The 23,302-nt window shown below is 32.3% G+C and overlaps 1 protein-coding gene across 1 annotated transcript in view; it reads right to left on the bottom strand.

Moving 5' to 3' along the window:
* The window catches only part of LOC146527020 (solute carrier family 7 member 14), an 83,995-nt gene that overhangs the window by 17,247 nt on the left and 43,446 nt on the right, over positions 1 to 23,302 (bottom strand). The window contains exons 2-9 of the mRNA XM_085206764.1: positions 20,309 to 20,448; positions 19,460 to 19,613; positions 17,572 to 17,699; positions 16,370 to 16,472; positions 6,448 to 6,656; positions 5,015 to 5,186; positions 2,182 to 2,365; positions 762 to 886 (exon numbers count right to left, since the gene is read on the bottom strand). Coding sequence (XP_085062890.1) covers positions 762 to 886; positions 2,182 to 2,365; positions 5,015 to 5,186; positions 6,448 to 6,656; positions 16,370 to 16,472; positions 17,572 to 17,699; positions 19,460 to 19,613; positions 20,309 to 20,446 — 1,213 coding nt within the window. The 5' untranslated portion in view covers positions 20,447 to 20,448. The remainder of the gene's footprint in view (positions 1 to 761; positions 887 to 2,181; positions 2,366 to 5,014; positions 5,187 to 6,447; positions 6,657 to 16,369; positions 16,473 to 17,571; positions 17,700 to 19,459; positions 19,614 to 20,308; positions 20,449 to 23,302) is intronic.

Raw genomic sequence — 23,302 nt, 5'->3', positions numbered from 1 at the left:
AATCAACGACAAGAAAGTTTTGGTGACTTGCACGATGCAAATGTCAAAACACTTCGTATATTCTCGTATACAAAGATTAAAGAGTTAATAAGCATAGCAGCTTTATCGCCATAGTTTGTATGGAGTTTTCTCAATGATTTACGCGCATATATAGATAGTATCGGAATTGTACAACTTAAAAAAAAATTGTGTCTGTGATGGTAAGTATATATCTATCTGCGAAGGATAACCCACAAAAACAATTTTTATGTTTTCATATTAGAAAAAAGTTAATTGTTATTTACAAAACTATTTTAATTAAAGTATACAGAGCATTTTTGTCAGCACCAGTTTAAGTGAAACCACAGTATTTACTATATTTTAAGATTTATATATATAGTTCAAATATTACTCTATAAAAGCTACTATTTGTTACGTTACGTTTGAAAAAAACTTTATATATTTGGAAAAAAAAAAATAATTGTATTAGACAATAACTATGAAATAACAATATTAAAAAATACTAATAATGTACCCCGGCAATGTATGGGTGTCATGTAGATATTAATGGTGTTAGTCTTCTTCTTATTTATATAGGGAGGTAAATTTAGATTTATTTATATGATGAATAAATCCAAAAACCAACAAAATGATTTTGAAAATCAATAAGCTACTTAATAAAGGAGAAACATAGGCTATCTTTCAATTTGACAGAAAACGAATATTATAGGAAAATATAATACGAGAAACTAATATTATAAGAAAATACAATTAAAACTTGCCAATACTCATCATTTCCACCAAAACTTCAAGATGAATCAGGAGAGACACCAAAGAGGCCGCGATGCCACCACAAATAGTAGCGAATGCAGGAGTTCCAGATATTTCAGATACAGCAGCCAGTTGCCTGTAAAAGCACTTGTATGAACATGAAAGCTCGACCGTGTAAAACTCTTACTTAAGTGACTTTTGATAACAGAGATGTTCTCTATTGCACGAGATATACCTGTTAGTTTGATTGAACCATCATCAGCTTTGACATTGGACACATAATCGATGACGTTTGCGGTTCTATAAACCTTACTAAGTCTACCAACGCACGTCAATATATAGAGACTTTTAGAATTAAATTAAATGTAGGTCTACGTTTGAGCCTATTTGTAGTATAATGTGATTGAAATTTCTATTATATTTTCTTTTCTTTCTATTATATTTTATACGTATAAGAGTAATATAAACCCCCAGTAGAATACACAATTCTTTAAATATAATTTAGTAACTTAAAAATGTTAAATTATAATGAAAAGTATCACGCCACACAGCCAGTCCAACATTCCTAACAATATAAAATACCTCATTAACCTGTAAATATGGTTTCATGTATTTTTTTTTATATTTTAGAAAATAATAATATAACAAAAATACTTTTTACCCAACTGCATGACGCAAGGGTAACGTGTTTATCGGTCTATGTATGTATACTTGTTCATATGTGTCATTGTAGAGACCAAATAGGAGTAAATAATTATTGTCGCTAATTTTTAATATTTTTAATAGGTAGTTATTTAGTTTAGTATTTCGTTCACACTTAAAACACGGGATTATCAGCAGTTATAGTCCTCTACTAGGTCCGGTTCAAATCTCTACGATATGTACGATATGTACGATGTGTATTCACACTTCTGTATTCCGCACATAGCAGGATAGGCAGGGGGAACCCTCAAGTCTAATGTTAAGACAGTCCGTTCCCATTAAGACACTTCTGTTCCCCACTTTTCGACGAATTCAACGCCGCGGTTGCATGATTATCAGATGTTAATGGCAGTAATATTTTGAAATAATTACACTAGTTTGTTTATTGAGTCCCTAATAATTCGAACGCCTTAACGTTGTATGTGATCAAATGGTTCAAGCTGATACTGGGGTGCACCAACCCGTAGATAAGTACAGTACAGTACTCCATAAGAGTCGAACCTAGGCTCTACACAAAAATATACCAACTATATTGAGAATCTCTTTCTTTCTGAAATCGGTTAAAAACCATGCAGCTTCATAGTATTATTTCCTATAAATATAATAGAATTAAATATTATTTTTTTTCATTATACAAACAAAAGCTGCACTTTATGAACATTTAGAACCTTTTCAAACAATAAAATATTACTCTAAAAGACATTTAATTTTATAGACACAAACACTCACCGGAATATCAGACCATCTTGCGCCATTGCGTAGACAACGCGAGGCATTGGGAACATCGAACCGAACATGGAGACAGTCAGGCCAGCCAGGGCACCCAGCGCAACGATGTACTTACCAGTGGGTGCATGGACATAAGCAAACATCTGTACCAGGGCTGAGTCCGTGTCCACCTCGTCGTACGGCACTAAAACAAATTACATTCTTCGTATGTTATAATGCAATGAGCAGTTATATTATTGGTGATAGAAAAATAATTAAATAATTTTTAAAATGGGGATCGGAGTGTCTCAACTCTAGGTTCTCTCTGCCTACCCTGCTGTGTGCCGGATACACTGACTGTGACTGATTTAATTACTGTTGATCAAATTATTAGTTCGAAATTACATTACAATACAATCAATCTAAGCACTTAGTAATTACGTGTTACTGTAGGAGGTATAATATATGTTAATAATAATAGATGAAGATCTATTTTAGCGTTAATATAGTGTGCTAGAGAGATAGAGGAATATTCAAAAAATAAACTGAAACCATGAATATCAATAAGATGCATTAAAATATATTTAAATTGTTTGTATGAAGGAAGGATTCTTCAGGTTTTTTTTTCGTAAAACATGTAGGTACCTATCCAGAGCATAATTTCCAGTCTAATAAATGAAATACCAAATATATTTCCTTTAATAAATAGATAGTGTACGCATTCAGCCGTGCTCAATATGAAAGAGGATTTTCATATTCGGACGGAAATGCATTAACGGGCTGGAGGTGTTAGACGTATTAAATGTAAACTAAAATGATTTTTACTGATTCAGTGTCAAATTATGGTATAAGAATACTAAAAATGATTTAATGTAATACTTTAAAATATGAACGAGAGTAGTTAAAGAATTTTCTATATTCTAAGCCGTTACTTCAACCGTTCTAAATCGTCGTTTTTGAATATGTTTCAAATCAATATGTGCATGTCGATAATTTAATGGTATGTGTTGTACATAATTTTGATTATTCTCATGTCTTTCATGACACTCGCAAAGATTAGACGAATCGATTGACGTAAGAATCATCAAAATCCTTTTGGTCTCTACGACCTCATATTTGAACAAACATTACTGTATACATATACATACATATATGAGTATGTACATACATACGTATAGGACTAAGTCTTAATTAAATAAATTTATTATTTTATTATTATTATTAAATTTGAAATGTCGTTAGCAAATGTTGAAATAACTGAAATAAATTCCTAGGATCCTATTGAAATTTATTTCAACTTTCAGTGTTGATCGCCAGTGGTTTTAGAGTTATTCGGGTAATTTTAAACTTACTTGGAGTGAACTCCTTTAGGAATCTGCTGGTGGGAAAGTTATCATTGCAACTAGGTCACTGTTGTTGAACAGTACATAGTTTAGTTAGTTCATATAATAGATAGTTTTCTTGATTAATTAAGCACAAATTCAATTGCAATTCGGAAACATTATTGTTTTCTTAAGTAAATATAAGTAGCTAGATAATGTTATATTTACTTTTTGAATTACTAAAGTAGCTACGTCTTAGCAAAGCATCTTTATAGCCTCGTTTGCTATCGCTATTTTTTTGTATTTTTATTTTAAAGTATTAACGGAACGGAAAATTGAAAAAATTCCCTTTTAAATTTACAAATTAAGTTGTTAAAATTATTTAATATAAATCAAATAGATTTTGATTATTAAAAATCAATATAATAAATCGAATAAAATTATAAATATATCTTTATCGAATACAACTCGCTCAGAACGAGATAAGAGATTAGGAATAATAGATGAAATTACAGACATCTCCATAGTTTACTGTAAACAAACAACAGCGGTTACGAGACTCTACTGATCCTTGCTTTGAGCTTAAGTTTGCATTGTATTGTGCTTATGCTCTACAGTCTATAGAAACAAATAGAGTGTACAAAACCTGGTCTGTATCTAAAGCATTTGGTTCCACAAGTTATAATCCTAATGATGTTTAATCATTAAAAATATTATAATCAATAATTAACCATAATAATAAAGAAAAAAATAATAGGAAGTACAGGCACAGGGGCACAAATGTGTGACTGTAAACGCAATTGGTTCTAGATTCGATCCCCACTCGAAGAAATTAAATATTTATTTAAACACTAGGTTCCCTCTGTCTACTCTGCTATGTGCGGGATACGGCGTGAAGATTATTTTTATTAACGTCATTATAGACACACACATTTAATTTGTGACTATATTATTTTATTTATAAAATTTGTTTTTCACTTAATCTGTCATTTCCAAACTACGTCCAAATATTTTCTTATGTTATAATAATTCTACTACGTATATTATGTTTTTAAGAAAAATATTTTTTTATTTCGCATTTAATTAGATTATCTTATCTTACATTAGATGAATATTTCCATATTCCAAAATTCCAGAATATACGAGGATTTTTCCAAATGCTTTGGCATAGTAGGGTTTCGGATTAAGCCGCGTGCGCCATTGTAGAGTTCGCGAGTACTCGGGTGGCTATTTAAAGTGAACTAAACACGGGGCTGTTGCTTTATTGCTTATGTCCTGAACTCCTGACCCAACTTTCAGTAAAGGTAGCTTTAAGGTCAAGACTAGTTAGTTTTACTCTGACTTTACTGAAAGAGATTCTATTAAAGGCAAAGGTGTATCAAACTACATACATATGTGTTAGAGGTACAAGTGATAAATGCGACGGTTGTAGGTTCGATTCCCTGTCGGGGGATTGAATTATTATTTATTAACAACTATTATACCTAGAATTTACATAAAAATTTAATTAAATAATTTGAAAAAATACTTACCGATTAGAGTGAGTATCATGGAGCTGCTGACATAGGCAAGTAAAATAATACCGAGACTTAAAACAATGGCCAAAGGTATAGAGCGTTTTGGGTTATTCGCTTCCTCTCCTGTGGTGGCAATTATGTCGAAGCCAATGAAAGCATAGAAGCAAGTGGCGGCACCACTGAACACCTGTTGAGAATAAACTATTTTTATTATATGAATGAGTATTTAAATATAAATTATTAAAAAAAGACAAAGCAGGGTAGGCGGAGGGAACCCCGAGTTAAGACACTCCGTTCCCTACTTTCTGCCTCGGGCATTGCGTGTTGAGTGGCACAACTCAACGCCGCGGTTTGCCTCGACACCAGAGCGAAGAAATGGAAATATAAATAATATTAATAATTATGCATAAAAATATAATAATTATTAATATATTAATATTATATTAATAATTATTAAAATATATTTGACAGTAGTGCGTGTTTTATTTTACACGGGATGACAGTGGGTTATTTTTACTCGAATTTATTTATATTTAAATCAATTTCTGTTCCCTTTTTTCTGCTAAGACAGAGCATAGTAGTGGGCTCCGCCAATAAATCTTATTGTAAAATTGTGGGAGGATGAAGAGAAGATAGAAAATTACAGGTTTCTTTATGTCTTATAAAGATTTAGATTATTTCATTGGAACAAGCAAAAGTCTTGGCGAATCTACTTGACTACAAAAAGCTTAATGTTTTCGCAATATATTGTACAATAATTTATTTTTGTTAATGATTTTTTTACATGTTAAAATAACGTTAAATAAATGCACAGTGTTAACAGAAAAAATATATTGATAAATTGTTAATTTCTATGTCAAATGACTTGTTATCTAATTGATTATATTCTCGTCACCGATGCTATCGCACTGACCTCGATCAGGCCCGATGAATCGCACAATGACAAGATGCTATCCTATTTCTGCAACACAACTAGATCACGAGGAAATGAACCTCTCAAGACTTGAAGTTGAAAATTGAAGTAAATAAGTATGAAGTGAAAATGCTCCCCAATATAGCTTTAGAAGTAGACACTATAATAACTTAATTTTTGATGGACAATTAAAGATCACAGTTCTCTGTCCTCTGGAATTAACATTTTGAGGGTGACACATATCCTATGCTTGAAGATTGTGATATGACATTCAAATGTCTTATTTTGTATTAAAGGACGCTAAGTAAGCCATTGTTGTTTTGGGTAATTGAGAAGTTTTGCAAAAGTCAAGTCTAAAGTAAGTAAGTCTAATATACATATTTTTATTTATGTATTGAAAAATTTATAATAACATATCACCAGAAAGATTTTGATGCGCCACTTTGTTTAACCTGATAAACATAACTCTAAATATCTTGAAGAAGCTATTTAACACCATGAAGAAATATATAACAGTTTTGTTTGTCCTACTTACCCCAGACCAGCCAAATGGTAAAAATCCTTTGTGTTGAGACCAATTACTAGTATCAGCGTAGAAGAGGCCAGCAGTCATGATGAAGACCCAGACACTCAAGTTGACAGCGTTTAGAACGTTGTTAAGGAAGATGGATTTTTTCACTCCAGCGACGAGTACCATGGTCATCATCAGCGTAATTCCAAAAGCAAGGAAGTCTGGAGGCTTTCCTATAAAAAAAATGTGTGCTTAAAATTTTTCCTATACGTTAGAATCTACAATTTAATCTTTACTTGAAATAAAATACATAACTTATATTTGTTTAAACATTTTTAACTGACGAGAAAAGAAGGAGAAAATAGGAAACAGGAATACAGTTCAGTTCATTAAATATCTATATAATCATATAGTCGAAGAGGACGAAGCTGCGGGCGGGTCGCTAATGTTTCACAAATTCAATTTGTGTGTTCGCTGTGAAACTGTTATTCTAAGACAATCGTCGCTAGACAGAAAAGATAAAAAATAAATAAAAAAATAAATCATCTTCGCGCTGTATTAGCAGGCAAGATATTGACTTTAGGTAGGTACCTCTTATATATTGTACATGTGTATTTATATTTTACCTGTACAAGATGAGAATCATTTTACGAAAAAACAAAGAATATATATAACTAGCGGACGCGCGCAGCTTCACCTGCTTATTTATACCCTTAGGGGTGAATTATAATAAGCCATGAAACATAAGTTTAATTAAATATTTTTAAGGGTCTTCATTTCAAATGTTATAAAAATCGGTGCCGATTTAAAGATTTTTCCATACAATCTTTCAACCCCTTATTTGCACCCTTAGGGGAAGTCTTACCTCAGTCAGTGAGAACAAGTCCTTTTATATATAAACGATTGTAGTGAATGAATATAGCACTAACGCCAATATTAACAGTTCACGTACGACTATACTGCAAATTCTAATAGTATTCGATATAAATGTAAATTTTCCTAATAAACTACGCATACTGTTTGAAATTGATCGAAAGAAATAATTTTCTAGTTCTTTTGTTTGCCAATTTTGTGAAATTTGTGAAAATTTCTCCTATATACTCGTAGTTTTTATTCGGTCATGATCATCATCATTGCTGCACTCTATCTCTATTTTATTTGGTAGGAAGAGGGTATATCACTAATTTTCCTACTTTTTGCCTGTTTAGTACTATTTGTAGTAACATTTGGATTTTAATACCAATGTGGGATTGGTAGTAACACCCAAAGAAATCTATTATCTCACTGGAACACGCATGGTACATTATAAGTATCTATAAATATACCTGTTGTATCTAAACTACTTTATTTTTTGAACGTAAGTATAATTCTGTTAACACAGTGACCGGATGGCTGAGGAAGATGCCCCTGAGAAATTGCAAGCACTACGTTTCTGTTTGAAAGAAAGACGTCGAAGTTCTCTGCGGTACTCGAACCTAGTCTTGCGGCCGTCAAACGGGCTGAGTTTTATTATTCTAAAAAGCAAACCAGCTGCGTCATGAGAACGACTGAGTAGACAAGGTGGAGAGAAAAGAGACAATCTTTACTTTAAAGCGGAAATACTTATTCATATATTTGAAGTAATTGCCGTCACGTTCAGTAGCAATATGCTCGCTGGGCAGTTCTATTTAATTACCTATTCATTAACATTGGTTTTCAATTTACCCATTTAAACTGAATAGTTTAGAACGTTCTTCGAGCACAGGCTAAAAGATGGAAGATGGAAGGAGAGAAAAGGCTCGATTAGCGTAACAACGGGAAAATTTACCAAGGAGCATTCTCGTGGACGATGCTCAACTGTCCTTGCCCTTTATGTGAAGTTGCGACCCAGTAATTTGTGAAAGTTTTGTAAATATTAAAATCATATTAAATCGGTGTTTAAATTATACTTAGCCAGAAGATATAATTCTGATTCATCAATATAACATTGGATTATGAAATACTTATAGATAATTTGTTATATACGAGTACGAGTATATCCATAGATAATAAATAGTACAGGACCAACTTCTTAGCATTTAATGGTTTCCCATGGACCCATTGTCTATTGTATTGCTTGGGAAAATAAGAACAGTCAGTTCAGAACAGTGCCTGGAATTTGTAACCGAAAAACAGGATTAAGTATAATAAATATAAGTAGAAATGGCGAGAAGAGAGAGAATACGAGTATGTAAATAAGATTTTCAATGAAAAATTCTCCAATCAAGTAGATTACGAAGTATATATAATTAATAATGTCACTTACACACTTAGACTGCCATGGTCAACGCAGCTAAACCACCTCAACTAGCTGGTATATTTGTAGTAGGTATTTAGGTAATATTGATTATAATTTAATCTACAAGCACTTTGATACTATATACTATACGAGTATATGTAGGTACTGTTCCATACGTCTCAAGGATCATGTTTCTGTCGCTTATCTATTAAGGTAAATAAGTATCTGAATTAAAAACTAATTATAGGTAAAGCAATTTATGTATTAACTTATATATTGGGCCGTCATGGCCCAGGGGCACAAGGGTGTAACTGTATATTATGGTTGTGGATTCAATCCCCACTGGAGGAAATAAAATATTTATTAAATTTATATTTATTTCCATTTCATCGCTCTGGTTTCAAGGCAAAGCGCGGCGTTGAGATCCGCCACTCAACACGCAATGCCTCTGAACATTCGGGTTAAAGTGGGAAACGGAGTGTTTTAACACTAGGTTCCCTCTGCCTACCGTACTGTGTGCGGGATACAGCGTGAAGCTGATTTTTTTTTATATATTGAACTTCTTTTATAATGGAAAATTTGAAAAAAAAAATAGTTTACATTTCAAAGGCAATAGCAGAACTGAATTAAGCGCAAACAAAAAGTTTGGTACTGTTGCATTTCCTCCCAGGAGGCTGAAATAAATAAAACTTTGTATTGACGTGTATTGTCGGCAAAAATAAAATATTTTATTATAAGGAAATAATGAAGGAAGTTAGTTATAGTTACTATAGTCTCTTATACGATACTAGTGGCGACGCACAACTTTGGTTGCATGGTCTTTGTTATTCTTGCCATGCTACTTCTATTTACCCCCCACTGTGATTAAATTTGCAGTTAGCGTGATTGACAAGTAGTTTAGTTAGTTCTGGTGTCGAGACCAATCCCGGCGTTCCACGTAACACGCGATGCCACCAGAATTCGGCGGAAAATGGGGAAACGCAGTGTCTTAACACTAGGTTCCCTCAATATAATTCTGCTATGTATGGGGCACAGCGTGAAACTGATTTTTCGGGATTTAATATTAATTTATTAGCCTTAGGGCATAAAAACTAGTGAAAATATATATTTTAATTGCGTGCGCTGTAATAACTATCGGTTATGATTACATTTTTAATAAATAAGAAATAAATGAAATCAACGAATAGATAAAGTAAGTAAATTACCATAAAATGTAGGGTAATAGGTACATACAATTTAATAGTTCATTCAGTTGTAGTTACAGTTATTGTATCAGTTACATATAATTATCTTATTTAAAAAAGTTACCAAAACGTTTTTATATATTAATCAAAAATTGACATTAAAAGGCGATTAAGACACGCACAGGAGTCAAATTGGAACAGGATTTAATAACTTGATATTGATTTGATTTTAATTATCAAACATCGTCAATTAAACGTTAATAAGGGATCGAGGAAATAATTATAATTGCTGATAGTCGTTATGTATCCCAAACTGTTGATTAGTATAAAAAATGATGAAAGAAATGAATAAATCATTTATGAATACCTATTTAACGGTACTTGACGTAGATTTTTATTTATTCATTTTGGAAATATGACATCTTGTTTGAATTCAATTTCGATTCTTGTCATGGTGTAGTCCCGCCGCAATAATAAATAATAAAAAATTGGTTAAGGCGTGTAGTCTCTGCAACGTCATATAGGAACAAACAAAACCCAATACAAGCTTTTTAAACAGACTGAAAAATTTACTACTCTTTCTGTCACGCAGTCGGTAAAAAAAATTTGAAAGGATTAATCTAAGTGTAGAACAGTATTTAGAATATTTTTAGACATAATTTTAATACATAGGTAATTAGGTGCATAATAGAGGGTTTACAAGCCTTGCAACAACTTCATGTAAGAGTGTCTAATAAATACTTTATTTTAAAAAATAGTGTTTTAAAATTATACGTTACATGTTGGAAAAGTCTGTAATTAGACTTATCGTGTATTCTAACACCTGACAGAACTAAAAATATTTGATCGATACATATGAATCATTGCAAAGTTTTTTTATGTTATATTTTAAAAAATACAGTTACAATTATTGCAATTATGGGATATATTTGAATAAGCATGAAACGACCGCAGTTAAATTTAACTAACATTTAACTGCGTTCATTTCATGTTGTGGTTTTAATGTTTTACTGAATATTATTTGTTCTGTGTCTGGTAGTTAAAAGACAAGTATCTTCTGATATTTATATATAGAAAATGTTTACCATGTTTTTTATTTTTTGTATTCCGTATAGCAGGGTAGACAGAGGGAGCCTAGTGTTAACCCCCCTTTCCACTTTCCGCCTAATTTTGGGGGCGGCGTGTTGAGCGGCGCTTTGCCTCAACAGCAGAGTGTAGAAATGAAAATACTAAATATTTTATTTCTTCAAGTGGGAATCGAACTCACAATCTGTCGCCTTTACAGTTACGCTTCTTTTAGTATGTAAATCAAGTAGCTTTATAAGTAGTACAAGCTAAAAATCATTTTTCACTTTGAGTTCTTCTTAAGTTTGTTTCCCTTGTATAAATGTTTTAGGGTTTTTTTAACTAAATACAATGATAAAATAACATTTCAAATTTCATTCGATCATATATATTTTGAAATTGATTCGTCCGCTGAATATAAAACAAAAGTAAATATAGGAATATCAATTTGAAACAAGAGCAAATATGTAATATTTTAGTGTATGTATTTAATAATATTAATAAAATACGAGTAAGTATTATCATTTCATCAGCCATCGCAAAACCGACCAATAAAAAAAAATAATTTTAGCATAATATTATATCATTCGATAGAGGCCAGTCGTGGCACGAAGTGACTGTAAACACTGCACAAAGGTTGTGGATTAGATGCCCACTCTAGGATATGAAATATTTAATATTTTCATTCGCTCTGGTGTCGAGGCAAAGGGCGGCGTTGAGTTGCGCTACTCAACACGCAATGCCTCCAGAATTCGGCGGAATGTGGAAAACGGAGTCTCTTAACACTATTATTTTATTTTTATTTATGTTGGAATATAAGATGTAAATAATATAATTTTTTCCTACATTCTTTTGCTTAACTTTCAAACTTGATTTTTTATTTTTGTTAACATTAATTGCAAATAATTTGCAGTTTTCAAAATTTTCCTAATTATGCATATAATATGCATAATATTCTACCTTAGCATTAAATATCAAGTTTCTAGGTCATCTAGAAGTGGATTAGGTGTCTGATGAGTGAGTAAGTCAGCCACAATATAGTTGGTTTTTAAACGTTAATAACCGTTTGAGGTGAAATAATTGATGCGGTTTTTATTAAACGTGCCAAAATTCATGCATGTACGAGTAGATAACGTTTGCGCTTGTCTTAGAGAGATTGGTAATAAATAAATAGTATAAAGTTATTTTTACATTCGTATTTTCTAAATGTAGATATATTGGGAGAGCGAAATTAAGGGGATAACAACAAAATGCACTATGAAAACTATATAAAGTAATATTGTCCGTATATCAAAGTCTAATATTACTTAATCGTATTGTATGACCGTGTATGTGTATAGGGCACGAGTCATTCATTTCCGTGAATCGCCCAGAGTCCGGTAGTTCAGAGTGAAAACTTGATTGTACACTTATTTTCTGAAATGTCATTGGTCGAATTCGTGTTATTTAAAATAACAATTTACAGACCACGTATCTTATTACGTAATCAGTAAGAAAAAAGGTAATTACATTTTCTAGGATTACATTAATCTATAGGTACTAATATAACTGAAAAGCTTAGTTGCTCACACCAATCTCAGAAACTAATGGTTCGAATTGCTAAATTATTTTTGTGTTGGATATGGAAGCTATATATAGGCTATATTATATCATGTTTTTTATAGAAGAAGACAAGACAAACGAGCGTACGGGTCACCTGATGGTAAGTGATTACCGCTGCCCACGACCCCGTATAACACCATAGGAACTACAGGTGCGTTGCCGGCCTTTAAAGTGGAGATAGACGCGCTTTTTAAAGATACCTAAGTGTTATCGACCTGGAAACACTGCTGCAGGTAGGCAATTCCACAATTGTGGCGCGTGGAAGGACGTTGCTACTAAATCGCACAGTAGTAGAGTGCCACATATCCAGATTTAAGTTGAGGTTGTGACGTACTGTGCGTTTCGAGAATTTGCAGTTAACAAGTTAAACAATTCCCCAAAATCAGTATAGTAAGAGCTAGTTATTAATTAATTATACACACTACTTATCGGCGAACGGCGGTCTTAAACTAAATGTGTCGAAGACCGGGTACATGGCCTGCGGGAGCCCGGACTCGAGGACTATTCTTATAAGTCCTGTGCCTGCCGTTAAGTCGGGGAAGTTCAGGTAACCTGGATCCGTTATGCACGAGTCTGGAGGCATCGATCACGAAGGCCGGATAAGCGCTGCCTGGACCAAATAGCGGAACTGGTGTGTATTTATTTAAATTTATATTTTCATTGCTTCGCTCTGTATCGAGGTAAAGCGTGGCATTAGTTCCGTCACACAATATGCAATGCCTACAGAATTCAGCGGAAAGTATAGAACGGAGTGTCTTAACACTTGCCCCTGCTTATAATTTTTTTCCGTTATTAAGTAGGTAATAGCTGTCAGCTTGTCGTACACTAAGTGTGCTACTATTATCTTGACTTTGTATCTGATATATGAATTCATTATGTATAGGTTATGTTTAAACAAATTCATATAAGCCTTAATATAATAGAAGAGAGTATATACAAAATGAACTGGAAGCAATAGCAATATTTTTAATTACTAGTACGTGAGTGAACAAGGAGGGCATTCGATATGATACCTAATTGAAAAGTATTTTAATTAAAAACCAGAAACATTCGCTGGGGTTCTCGTTTTCTAATTCTTAACTGAACTTCACAAAATATGATTGATTACTTGTCATGAACATTAACCAGTAACAGGTAACAGTGTGTCATACGAAGGATTTATTTTTTATATATTATAATAAAAATATTCTATATTGATAGGCAGCCGAGCGCAAGAAAGATCGAGTGAACGGAGCAGGTGGGAAAGAAGAAGAAAGAAGATTTCTTCTATTCCCACACTTATTATTCTACACATGGAATAATTAAGTAAGTCGTAAGTTTAAGGTTAATTTCGAATAATTTAGGTTTAGACAGATCGCTGTTCTTCTAACATCGAAGGCAGTAGACTTAGATATATTTTAGTTATAATTTGTATTTTCTTTTAAAGCTTAATTAAAATAAATTTATATATGATTCTGTATTTTCTTAACCTTTTAGACAGCCTATGTATGTATATTTGTTACTAAATGGTGTTATACATACCAAACTGCTGGACCGATTTTGATAATTCAAACGTCAATCCCTTTATCTTAACCTTGTGAGTGACATCAAATACATAAACATTATCAAAAATCCTTAATTATAAAAAAACTAAAACCCCGACTGTATAAAAAATAAAAACCAATTTAAGTTTAATAGGGCTTCTTAGGAAGACTTAATTGATTGAAGCAGTTCTTCAGTCTTTTTTGTTATTTTGCTGGTATCTCATTTCTCTACATTTTTTTTATTTTACACCTTTTAATTAGAATATAGAAGCTTCATTGCCAAAATTATATAATTGAAATTAATTCTCAATCTTGTTATTTATAATACAATAGGGTATACCAATTAAATAATAGCGTAGTTCAAGCCGGCAAAGCCGCAGGTTAACATTAGTATCTTATAATACACATTTGATATTACTGTGAAAGGCGAAGATTCACTTTTGAATCCAGCAACAGCAACAGCAACTTTATTAATACACTTATTACCTTATATAACGTTGTATACTTAAGCTGAATTAGTCTACGTACTTTAGGTTATCTCAGCGTATTCCTATTATGGCTAGTACTACTTCTCTTTACATTTATACGTGCATTTAGATAATATTCTATCATATATGGTAAATATATAGATAGATACTGACAGTCTATAAATATAATAGAATTTTAACTGATCGCCGTCTCTAAATGGATGATAAATTAGAAAATTTTCTATAAAATAAGAAAAAATCTGTAAAGGAACCCAAACCAATGATTTTTAAAAAAATTGTCTGTTTGTCTGTGCATTTGTGTACGTTAATTTCAGAAATGGCTTAACCGATTTAAATGCAGAAATAAATAAGTTATATCAATTGAAAATATAGTAGAATATAGTTCTGCAAAATTGCTACAATTTTTTTTAATTAGTTTTATTAGATTAGCTGAAACTTTTAATTACATAAAACTAAACTCGCAATAGAAACTCAATATACTAGTACAATAATAAAAAAAACAACATTAATGACTTAAGCTCGAATAGCGTGCTTTTTAATAAGTTAGAAAGCTCCAATTCCATGGTTATTGGTAAATTATCTGCTTATTAACATTTAAAAAAAAATATTAAATAACATAAGCAATTTTTTTAAATTATATGTAATTTTTTTAAATTTATATGTTCTCTAAAAAGTATAATATCTGCTTGTTTCGAATTGAAAAAGGCAAACATTATAATATAGTGATGTGAGAGTTCGGCTCAGCCTGCAATAGTATGCAATAGTATTACCAAAGTGCATAAGCTGTACTAAAGCTCCGCTTAACTGAGCTTTGGAAAATGTAAAGTCAATGTAAACTACAGTTTTTGTTGCAATAACTTTAGTAAATAAATAGTTTTAGTAAATATAATAAAACTGGTTAACTGAAACAGTTTTGATAAAACTAACTAAATAACTGATCTAACTAGGTTGCTCATATTGCAATGTATTGTAAAGAGGACGATGAAATTCTGTGTATAAATTTCAACGAGCTCCTCGATGATTTCCAAATATAATTGGGCTCAATAAGTGGCGGTACGATCGGTGTCTACTGACTACCAATACCTATTTAACTAGTATGTAAATCAAGTAAATGGGGCTAAAAACAAAGGTATGACCGTTTTTGATGACTTAGAAAAATTAAGGGTCTGACACATTTAGTATGGAGCTCCAAAAGACCATTGTACTGCATTGTGTACGGCCAAAAGCGCAGCTGTGCTGACGTTTCGCCGTCTCATCTCTCATCATCAACGCAGCTAAGGCTCCGTTAACCCTGTTACCGGCAGCAATACGCCTTTCCACATCTCGATATACCATACCATCTCGTATCCTCCATCTCTACTGAACACACTTCCCAAATATACCACCTCATTCACTTGTTCTAATATCTTACCAATTAAATTGATCTATTGAATCTGACTGACTGAATTATTAATAAATTTGGCAAAAACCTAAGCCTTAACCTTAACCTAACCTTAACCTAAGTACAAAAAAAAGGAAAAGATCTAAAAATATAAATTTATACATATATCACGGAAATAAATTATTATAAAATTATTTTATAGTTTAGAAGCATATATTATAGGACATAGGTGCTCGCTAAGAATATTCGGGAATTTGCAATATTCGACTTCTAAGGGGTTGCTTTTGGGGTCGAAAGTTTGTATGAAACTCCGTTACTACAAATGCTAGGAGTCTCAAATTTTGCATAGACGTCACTAAGACGTAGCCATGGAGACAGAAATTAATAATAACATAGTTCACGCGGGTGAAACCGCGAGCGGGCCGCTAGTTTATTATAATACTTACCATAGACAGTACCGATCTTATTTGCCAAGTGACGAGCGATTGCACCATCGCACAAAGAATCGAAGCATGCACTCAGTGCTCTTGCGCAGGCGCTCGTTCCGATCTATACAAAAAAAAAACATTTTAATTACTTATGTAAATTACTTGTAAAAGCGCGGCGGAGAGTTCCCCCACTTAACATGCAATTCTCGAAAATTCAACAGAAGGTGGTCAACGATCTCTTAACACTAGGTTCCCTCTGCCTACCCTGCTATATGAAGAATGAAAAAAAATATTTATGAAAATAGTTGATATAATATATTGTACATAGTTATCGCAAAAGATCGTGCAAAGTGGCGTAGGTTGAGTAGGACGGCAGACCCTGGTAATAGCCGGGATTAATGCCAGAAAGAAGAAGAAGATTGTACATAGCTATTAAGTGTGGAAAAAAATCTTGCTGAAAACTATGGGTCATATGAGACGTGCAATAGTTTGAAAAATACAATAGATTTTACTATACTCATAATTATTCGATAAATATTTTTAGGGAAGAGTTAGAATTAATTAATTTTGTGCAAGAATAATTCTTATGATTTCGTTTATTATTATGAAAGATGTCAGATCTAGGAAGGTTCAGTTTTCTAATATTTTTGAGTAAGCCTCAGACCTTTTAAATAACAAAAGGTATTCATTTAAAGATAAATGTCTCCAAGGTTCTTCATTGAATAAAGATTATAAAGAAAAATGATAAATTATGAAAACAAGCTCAGTTGGTGTGTTACGCAAACTGAAAGCTAATTTGCTGAATATTCACTGTATAGCATCGTTATACTTTACGTTGGCGTTATATTATTTACATTATCTCTTCTTTTCAAAAATAGAAAAAAAGATATATATTGGGAGTAAAATCTTTATGTATCAGTCTATATTTTTCTTTTTTTCAGCAAAATATTACATAAATAGATTTCTTGTGTTCGTATAGCTAGTTAGAACGGTAGGACAAAATATAAATATAATAAAATTACAAGACAGAATACGGATTAAGCTCGAGGCACTGCATGTTGACTCTCTACGCCGTGTTTTGCCTCGATATCAGAGCGAGGAAAATAAAAATATTAAATATTTTATTCTCCTGATAGGGAATCGAACCCACAATTGTCGTCCGCTTACAGTCCTATTTCACTAATATTTCAATACAATATAAACATTGAATGAAATCTTACCAAATATTCAAGAACCATATTCCAGCCTATAACGAAAGCAATGAACTCGCCCACGGTGACGTACGAGTACGTATACGCAGATCCGGTCGTGTTCGGGACTCGAACTCCAAACTCAGCATAGCACGCTCCTAGGAATACACATAAACATATTTTTTTGTCATATATTACTATATATTCAAAAAGAAAGAAATATATTAGGGAAGTATGTACATATATCCATACCTCCATACCTATATTATAAATTCGAAAGTAACTCTGTCTGTCTGTCGGTCTGTTTGTCTGTCTGTCTTTTACGCAATCAGGGCCAAACCGCTAATTTAATTGTGATAAAATACTCATATAGAGACACTTGAGGATCTCGGGATGAACATAGGATACTTTTTTTTCTCATATTTGTTATATTTTCGATATATATCAATATATTAAAATACTTATTAATTTGACATGCAATTTATTTCGCCATGTTTATAACAACCGCCGTTGCTAAGCAACGATTTGCAAAGTTTGTTGTTAGAAAACGTCACCCAAAATGAGCTTGCTTAACGCATCTCTCTATTGAAAACTGAAAATAATTTCATAAATATATTTAATAAATATTCGTATAGTTCAAGCGGGCGTAGCCGCGTTCGGGTCCACTAGTATTACTATATATTCAAAAAGAAAGAAGTATATTAGGGAAGTTTGTACATATATATTATATATATGTATAACGTATGTGTTGTATGCATATAATGTAAGCACACATGTAAAGCCAAAAAGGTTATAATTTTCATTATATTTCAGAAAACTTTGGAAATTAATTAAATAATGTCATAAATTAATTGAGTTAGGGTATACTCATTGCTTTTACAGTTTACCAACTATTAATCATATCTAGAAAGTATCAGAGCCTTCTGACGGCTTACCCACTTCCATCAGCCAATGAAGATAACTCAAGGTATTGATTTAGATGTCTTTGTCCCAAGACAAACACATTTTGTTTATTTAGAAATTGAAAAGGGGGTAAAAAGAACTATGCGTATATAAGGTGTGTCCAAAAAAAAACTTTTGCGAGCAATGTTTAGATTCATCCATTCGATTATAGATTTTTATGATTACATGCTATCTACGCATGTTTAGTTTGCTTTTGACAAAAAAATGGGACGAGTTTCGTTGCTCCAACCATACAGTTTATACTTCCTTAATAATTGCAAATCTTCCTTCCTTTCATAGCTTGCATAGCTTCATAGCTTTTGAATTTTGGGGTCATTAAAAAGTCGCAGTAGGCCAAATCTGGTGAAAATGATAGCTCAGATGATTGTCGTATAGTTTTTGGCCATGACAGTTTACTTCACAGCTTCTATGATATCTTCTGTTGTTATTTTCTCGACCATCTTGGAAGAACTTATGTTATTACATACGAAACCAGTTTTTTATGCTTAAAGTAGACTCATAGTGCGCCATTGCTAACATTTGTTGATTTAATTTTTCACCCAAAATTTGGATGGATATCCTATCCCAAAAGGAAAAAAGAACCCTTTGTTGTCCGTTGGTCCGTTTGTCAAGATTATTTATTTCGGATTCAGTTGAAATGAATATCAAATATACAAGTCTACAATCCCTTAAATTTGTCAAGTTTATTCTTCGCGTAATCTAAACCTATAGAGTTGCAATTATGAAATTTAGCAAAAAGTGAGAACTTACCGTGATATTACAGATAAGAGCTAGAAAACTTATAATTGTTATTGTAGTTATTTTTTAAATCAGTGATTTTTTATTTATATGGGCCCATCTCTGGGGTATATTATTGACTATTTGATGAAAACAGTATTATCGAAATGGAATTATACTAAACTAGCTACAACCTTACATAAATTAGATTTATCAAAATTTATAAAAGAACTCTCACCAGAAAAGATGCTTGCCATTGCAGCTATAATGAAGCTAAGGGCTACGCCAGGCCCGGCGAACTTGCGGGCCACCATGCCGGCCACCAAGTACATGCCTGTACCTACGCAGGATCCTACCCCCAGGGATGTTAAATCCAATGTTGTGAGGCAGCGCTGGAGGAAAAAACATAATTTTAACACAATGGCTTATCATCCCATATTGATTTTTGTCAGGTTATTCATTACTTAAGGTATATAATAAGCGCTAAAATGTAATTTACTGTATCAGTAAAAAAAATTTTTGATATAAGTGCACTGTGAGAAATATTTTTTGTTATTTAAAGTTATTAAGACTTATAACGTTTAAAAAACCCGTCTTTCATCTTTTAAATCTGGCAACGAGCTCCGAGTTAAATTCTGGTGACGCTGCTATGTAACGAGTATGTTTGCTCAGAAATGTTACACATTCTGAGTTAAGACTTAGAAGGACTAGTATAATCGTTTCCACGGAATGTTATTCTAGTTGGTGGTAATTCTTTGAAATAATTTTAAAAGTAACTTCTAATTAAATAAAGAGGTTAGGAGATAGGGGAGGAAGCTAAGTTTTATGCTAAAATTATATAACATAAAATTATTACAAACTCTTATTTATAAAAATAATCAAGAAAATCAAATCAGCTTCACGCTGTATTCCGCACAGCAGGGTAGGCAGAGGCAGCCTTATGTTAGTACTTGCCGAATTTTAGAGGCTTTGCGTGTTGAGTAGCGGAGTTTAACGCCGCGCTTTGCTGTACCGGAACGAAGAAATAAAGCTTTATTTTCCCGATCGGCAATTGTTTTGATATGTTTGATTTTACGCAAATACTTACAGAGAGACGCCGTCTGGTTGGCACAGCGATCTCTTCCCCTTCAGCATCTCCTGGATCCCGGGTACGGATCAACTTTGTGAAGACATTATGGCCGTCGCGGCGTAGTGCCGCCCAATCCACTTCGCGCAGCCTTTTCATATCTGACAACAATAAAATCGTACACTAGTCAACCTAGTCTAGCATTGTTGTAACAAATGGTTTAAATAAAAGATAATAAATATAAAACAACAACAAATGGTTGTAACACATGGTTTAAATAAAAGATAATAAATATAAAACAAGAGCTCGACGGCATGTGGGCCTATGGTAGATTTATGACTCCGAGAGAAAGTTCTATAAAAGCATTACGAGAACCCAGCTGCACATGTTGGGGCACATGAACATTTGGATGTCGATGACAATAGGCTCGCTGATTTCCGACTTCCAGGGAATTTCATATAATAACTCCATGAGAAACAAAGCATCGTGGGAAACGAGCCAAAGGGGTGGGGACACCCGAATTTGTATTAAAGCCGACCAACCTTAGGGATAAGGCGGATTCCACTACCAGCACTCTTATAGTTAAGAACTAATTTTAATAATAATTGTATTTTATTTTAATAAAATAGTTTTTAAATACAAAGTTTAAGATATTTTTACTGGCGCCCATCGGTGGGGCCTAGCTAAGTGAACAAAACGCGCAATCATAAGTAATTCCGCAAAAAAGTTTCGCGAAGTCTCTTAAGACTAGGCTAGGCAACGAAACCATATAAATACGTAAAAATACTGTTATCAGTGGAAGAAAATGATCAAGGAAGCTGCCGTCGTGAGAATTCTGTAAGTACCAAGTAGCATTATCTTTGTCACCATTCATTCCCATCTGAAACTCCCAACTTTTGTGTATAATAGCTATAGGAATACTAGTAGTGTTATTCACTCTCCTTCTGATAGTGAGAGTAGTGAAAGTAGCGCGAGTCAGTCGCCCTACCATTTTAGAGTCCCGTGTTTACATTAAACAATGGATCCAAAAATTTTACTTTCGTTCGTCCCTTCGTATAATGGCGACGCATTTACTTTATATAATTATATAAATTGTGCTAAGCAATGGCTACAAATAGCGGGTGGAGATACACCACAAAATGTTATGTTATTATTAAGTAAATTAGAATCTAAAGCTGCTATATCAATATCTATGATTGAGCATGATTTTAAATGGAATAATATAGAATTAGCATTAAAAAGAGAATGCGGAGATAATAGAGATTTAAATACGTTATTAATAGAGTTATCAAATGTTAGGAGAAAAGGTTTATATAAAGATTTAATATTCGAATTAAAACAAAAGTTATTTTTTATTAGAAGTAAATTATTAGATAAATATAGTGAAAAACTTTTAGTAGATGAGGTGATGGAGCCGTACATAAATACCGCCCAGAATACCTTAAGAAAAAGTTTACCGTATCATGACCAAATATATGTATCTAACTGTAATTTTAATGAAACAGCAACTAGAATATTGCAATTAGAAGCAGAAGGGAGATATGACAACTTTAAACAAAATTTTTATAGTGTTTTACCGCCGCCGCGTAATGTATATCAAAATGGGTATTCGGAATATAAACCGAACTATAATTATAACCAGAGACATATTAATCTGTCTACATCGCGATCGAATAATTTTCCGATGCGACATAATTATAATAATAATTTTTATAATAATAATAATTACAACCATAATAAAAATCAATGGACTCCGAATGCAAATAATTTTTTTACTAGGCCGCAGAATAGTTATTTTAAAAGAAATCAATATCATCCTAATACAAATAGGATCCCGCAGGAAATGGGGGATGTTTCAATGCAATCAGCCCCTCCATTACGTCCTGGTCAGGTTAATTTAGGGAAAGGTATTGTTGCTGAGGAAGTATTCCACAATGAAAATAATTCTGATAATATTAATTTAAATTTTCACGAAGTTACCGACCGCGAAAAAAAATCACATAGTATAGAACATGTGAAAGGTAAAGAAAATCACTCGGATTCATTACAATCTCATTGTAGTGAGGAAATATCGTTAGACAATACACCATGTAAAACGGACTCTACTGTAAATACAGAGTCCAATTCATTGCTTTCAGACAATAAAACATTAAGTAATACAATAGATTCATGCCAAAAAGACAGTGATAATGGCATACCAATTATTCACAATTATCCACCGAAACGTTTAAGACGTGTAGTGTTTGAAAGTGCGCCTTACGAAAACGCGAAATATGAAAAAAGTATGTGGTATTTTTATATTCCACCAAATAATGAGAAAAAAGTTATTAAAAATGTTATGTTACAATATTTAAGTAAAGAAAAATATGCGTTTATAATTCCTAATGAAGAATTATATTTTAAAGTTTCAGAAGTATATAGGAAATATTTCGATCGTAGTAAGTTTAAGCCAATAAGATATACTAAGTCTTTAATAGAGATAGATAATACAGAGAAACAATTATATTTGATTAAAGAGTGTCATTTATTAAATAATAAACATGAAGGTATTAAAAGTGTTTATAAGCAATTACGAAAAAAATATTATTTTGAAAATATGCGAAAGATTATTAAGAAATATATTTTAAATTGTGAATTATGTAGGAAACAAAAGAATTATAGGAATGATAGATTGAATAAACGAATTCAGCCTCCAAAAGTATTTAAAATAGATGATAAGGTTTATTTAAAAAATTCAATGGTAGATAGGCACAAAACGAAATCAAGATTTCTGGATCCATACAAAATCTTAAGTATAGAACCGCATAATAAATATAAAATAAGCAATGGAAAAATTTATCACGTAGAGGAGTTAATTGTTTCAGAATCCTCTATTCTTTCGGATATAAGTTCCAGTAGTTAGACCCTTCGGAAAATGTAGTAAAACCTATTCGAATATTAGAAGGAAAGTGCTATACAATAAATATATAAAAGTTAGAAATAAAAATTATTATACATAAGTTAGAAAGATGTAAA

Source organism: Heliconius melpomene, chromosome 21, assembly GCF_056956725.1.
Source record: "Heliconius melpomene rosina isolate 202511_hmr_F chromosome 21, ASM5695672v1, whole genome shotgun sequence".
Classification (NCBI taxonomy): domain Eukaryota; kingdom Metazoa; phylum Arthropoda; class Insecta; order Lepidoptera; family Nymphalidae; genus Heliconius; species Heliconius melpomene.
Note: the sequence above shows the minus strand (reverse complement) of the source record. Positions and strands in the feature narration are given on the sequence as shown.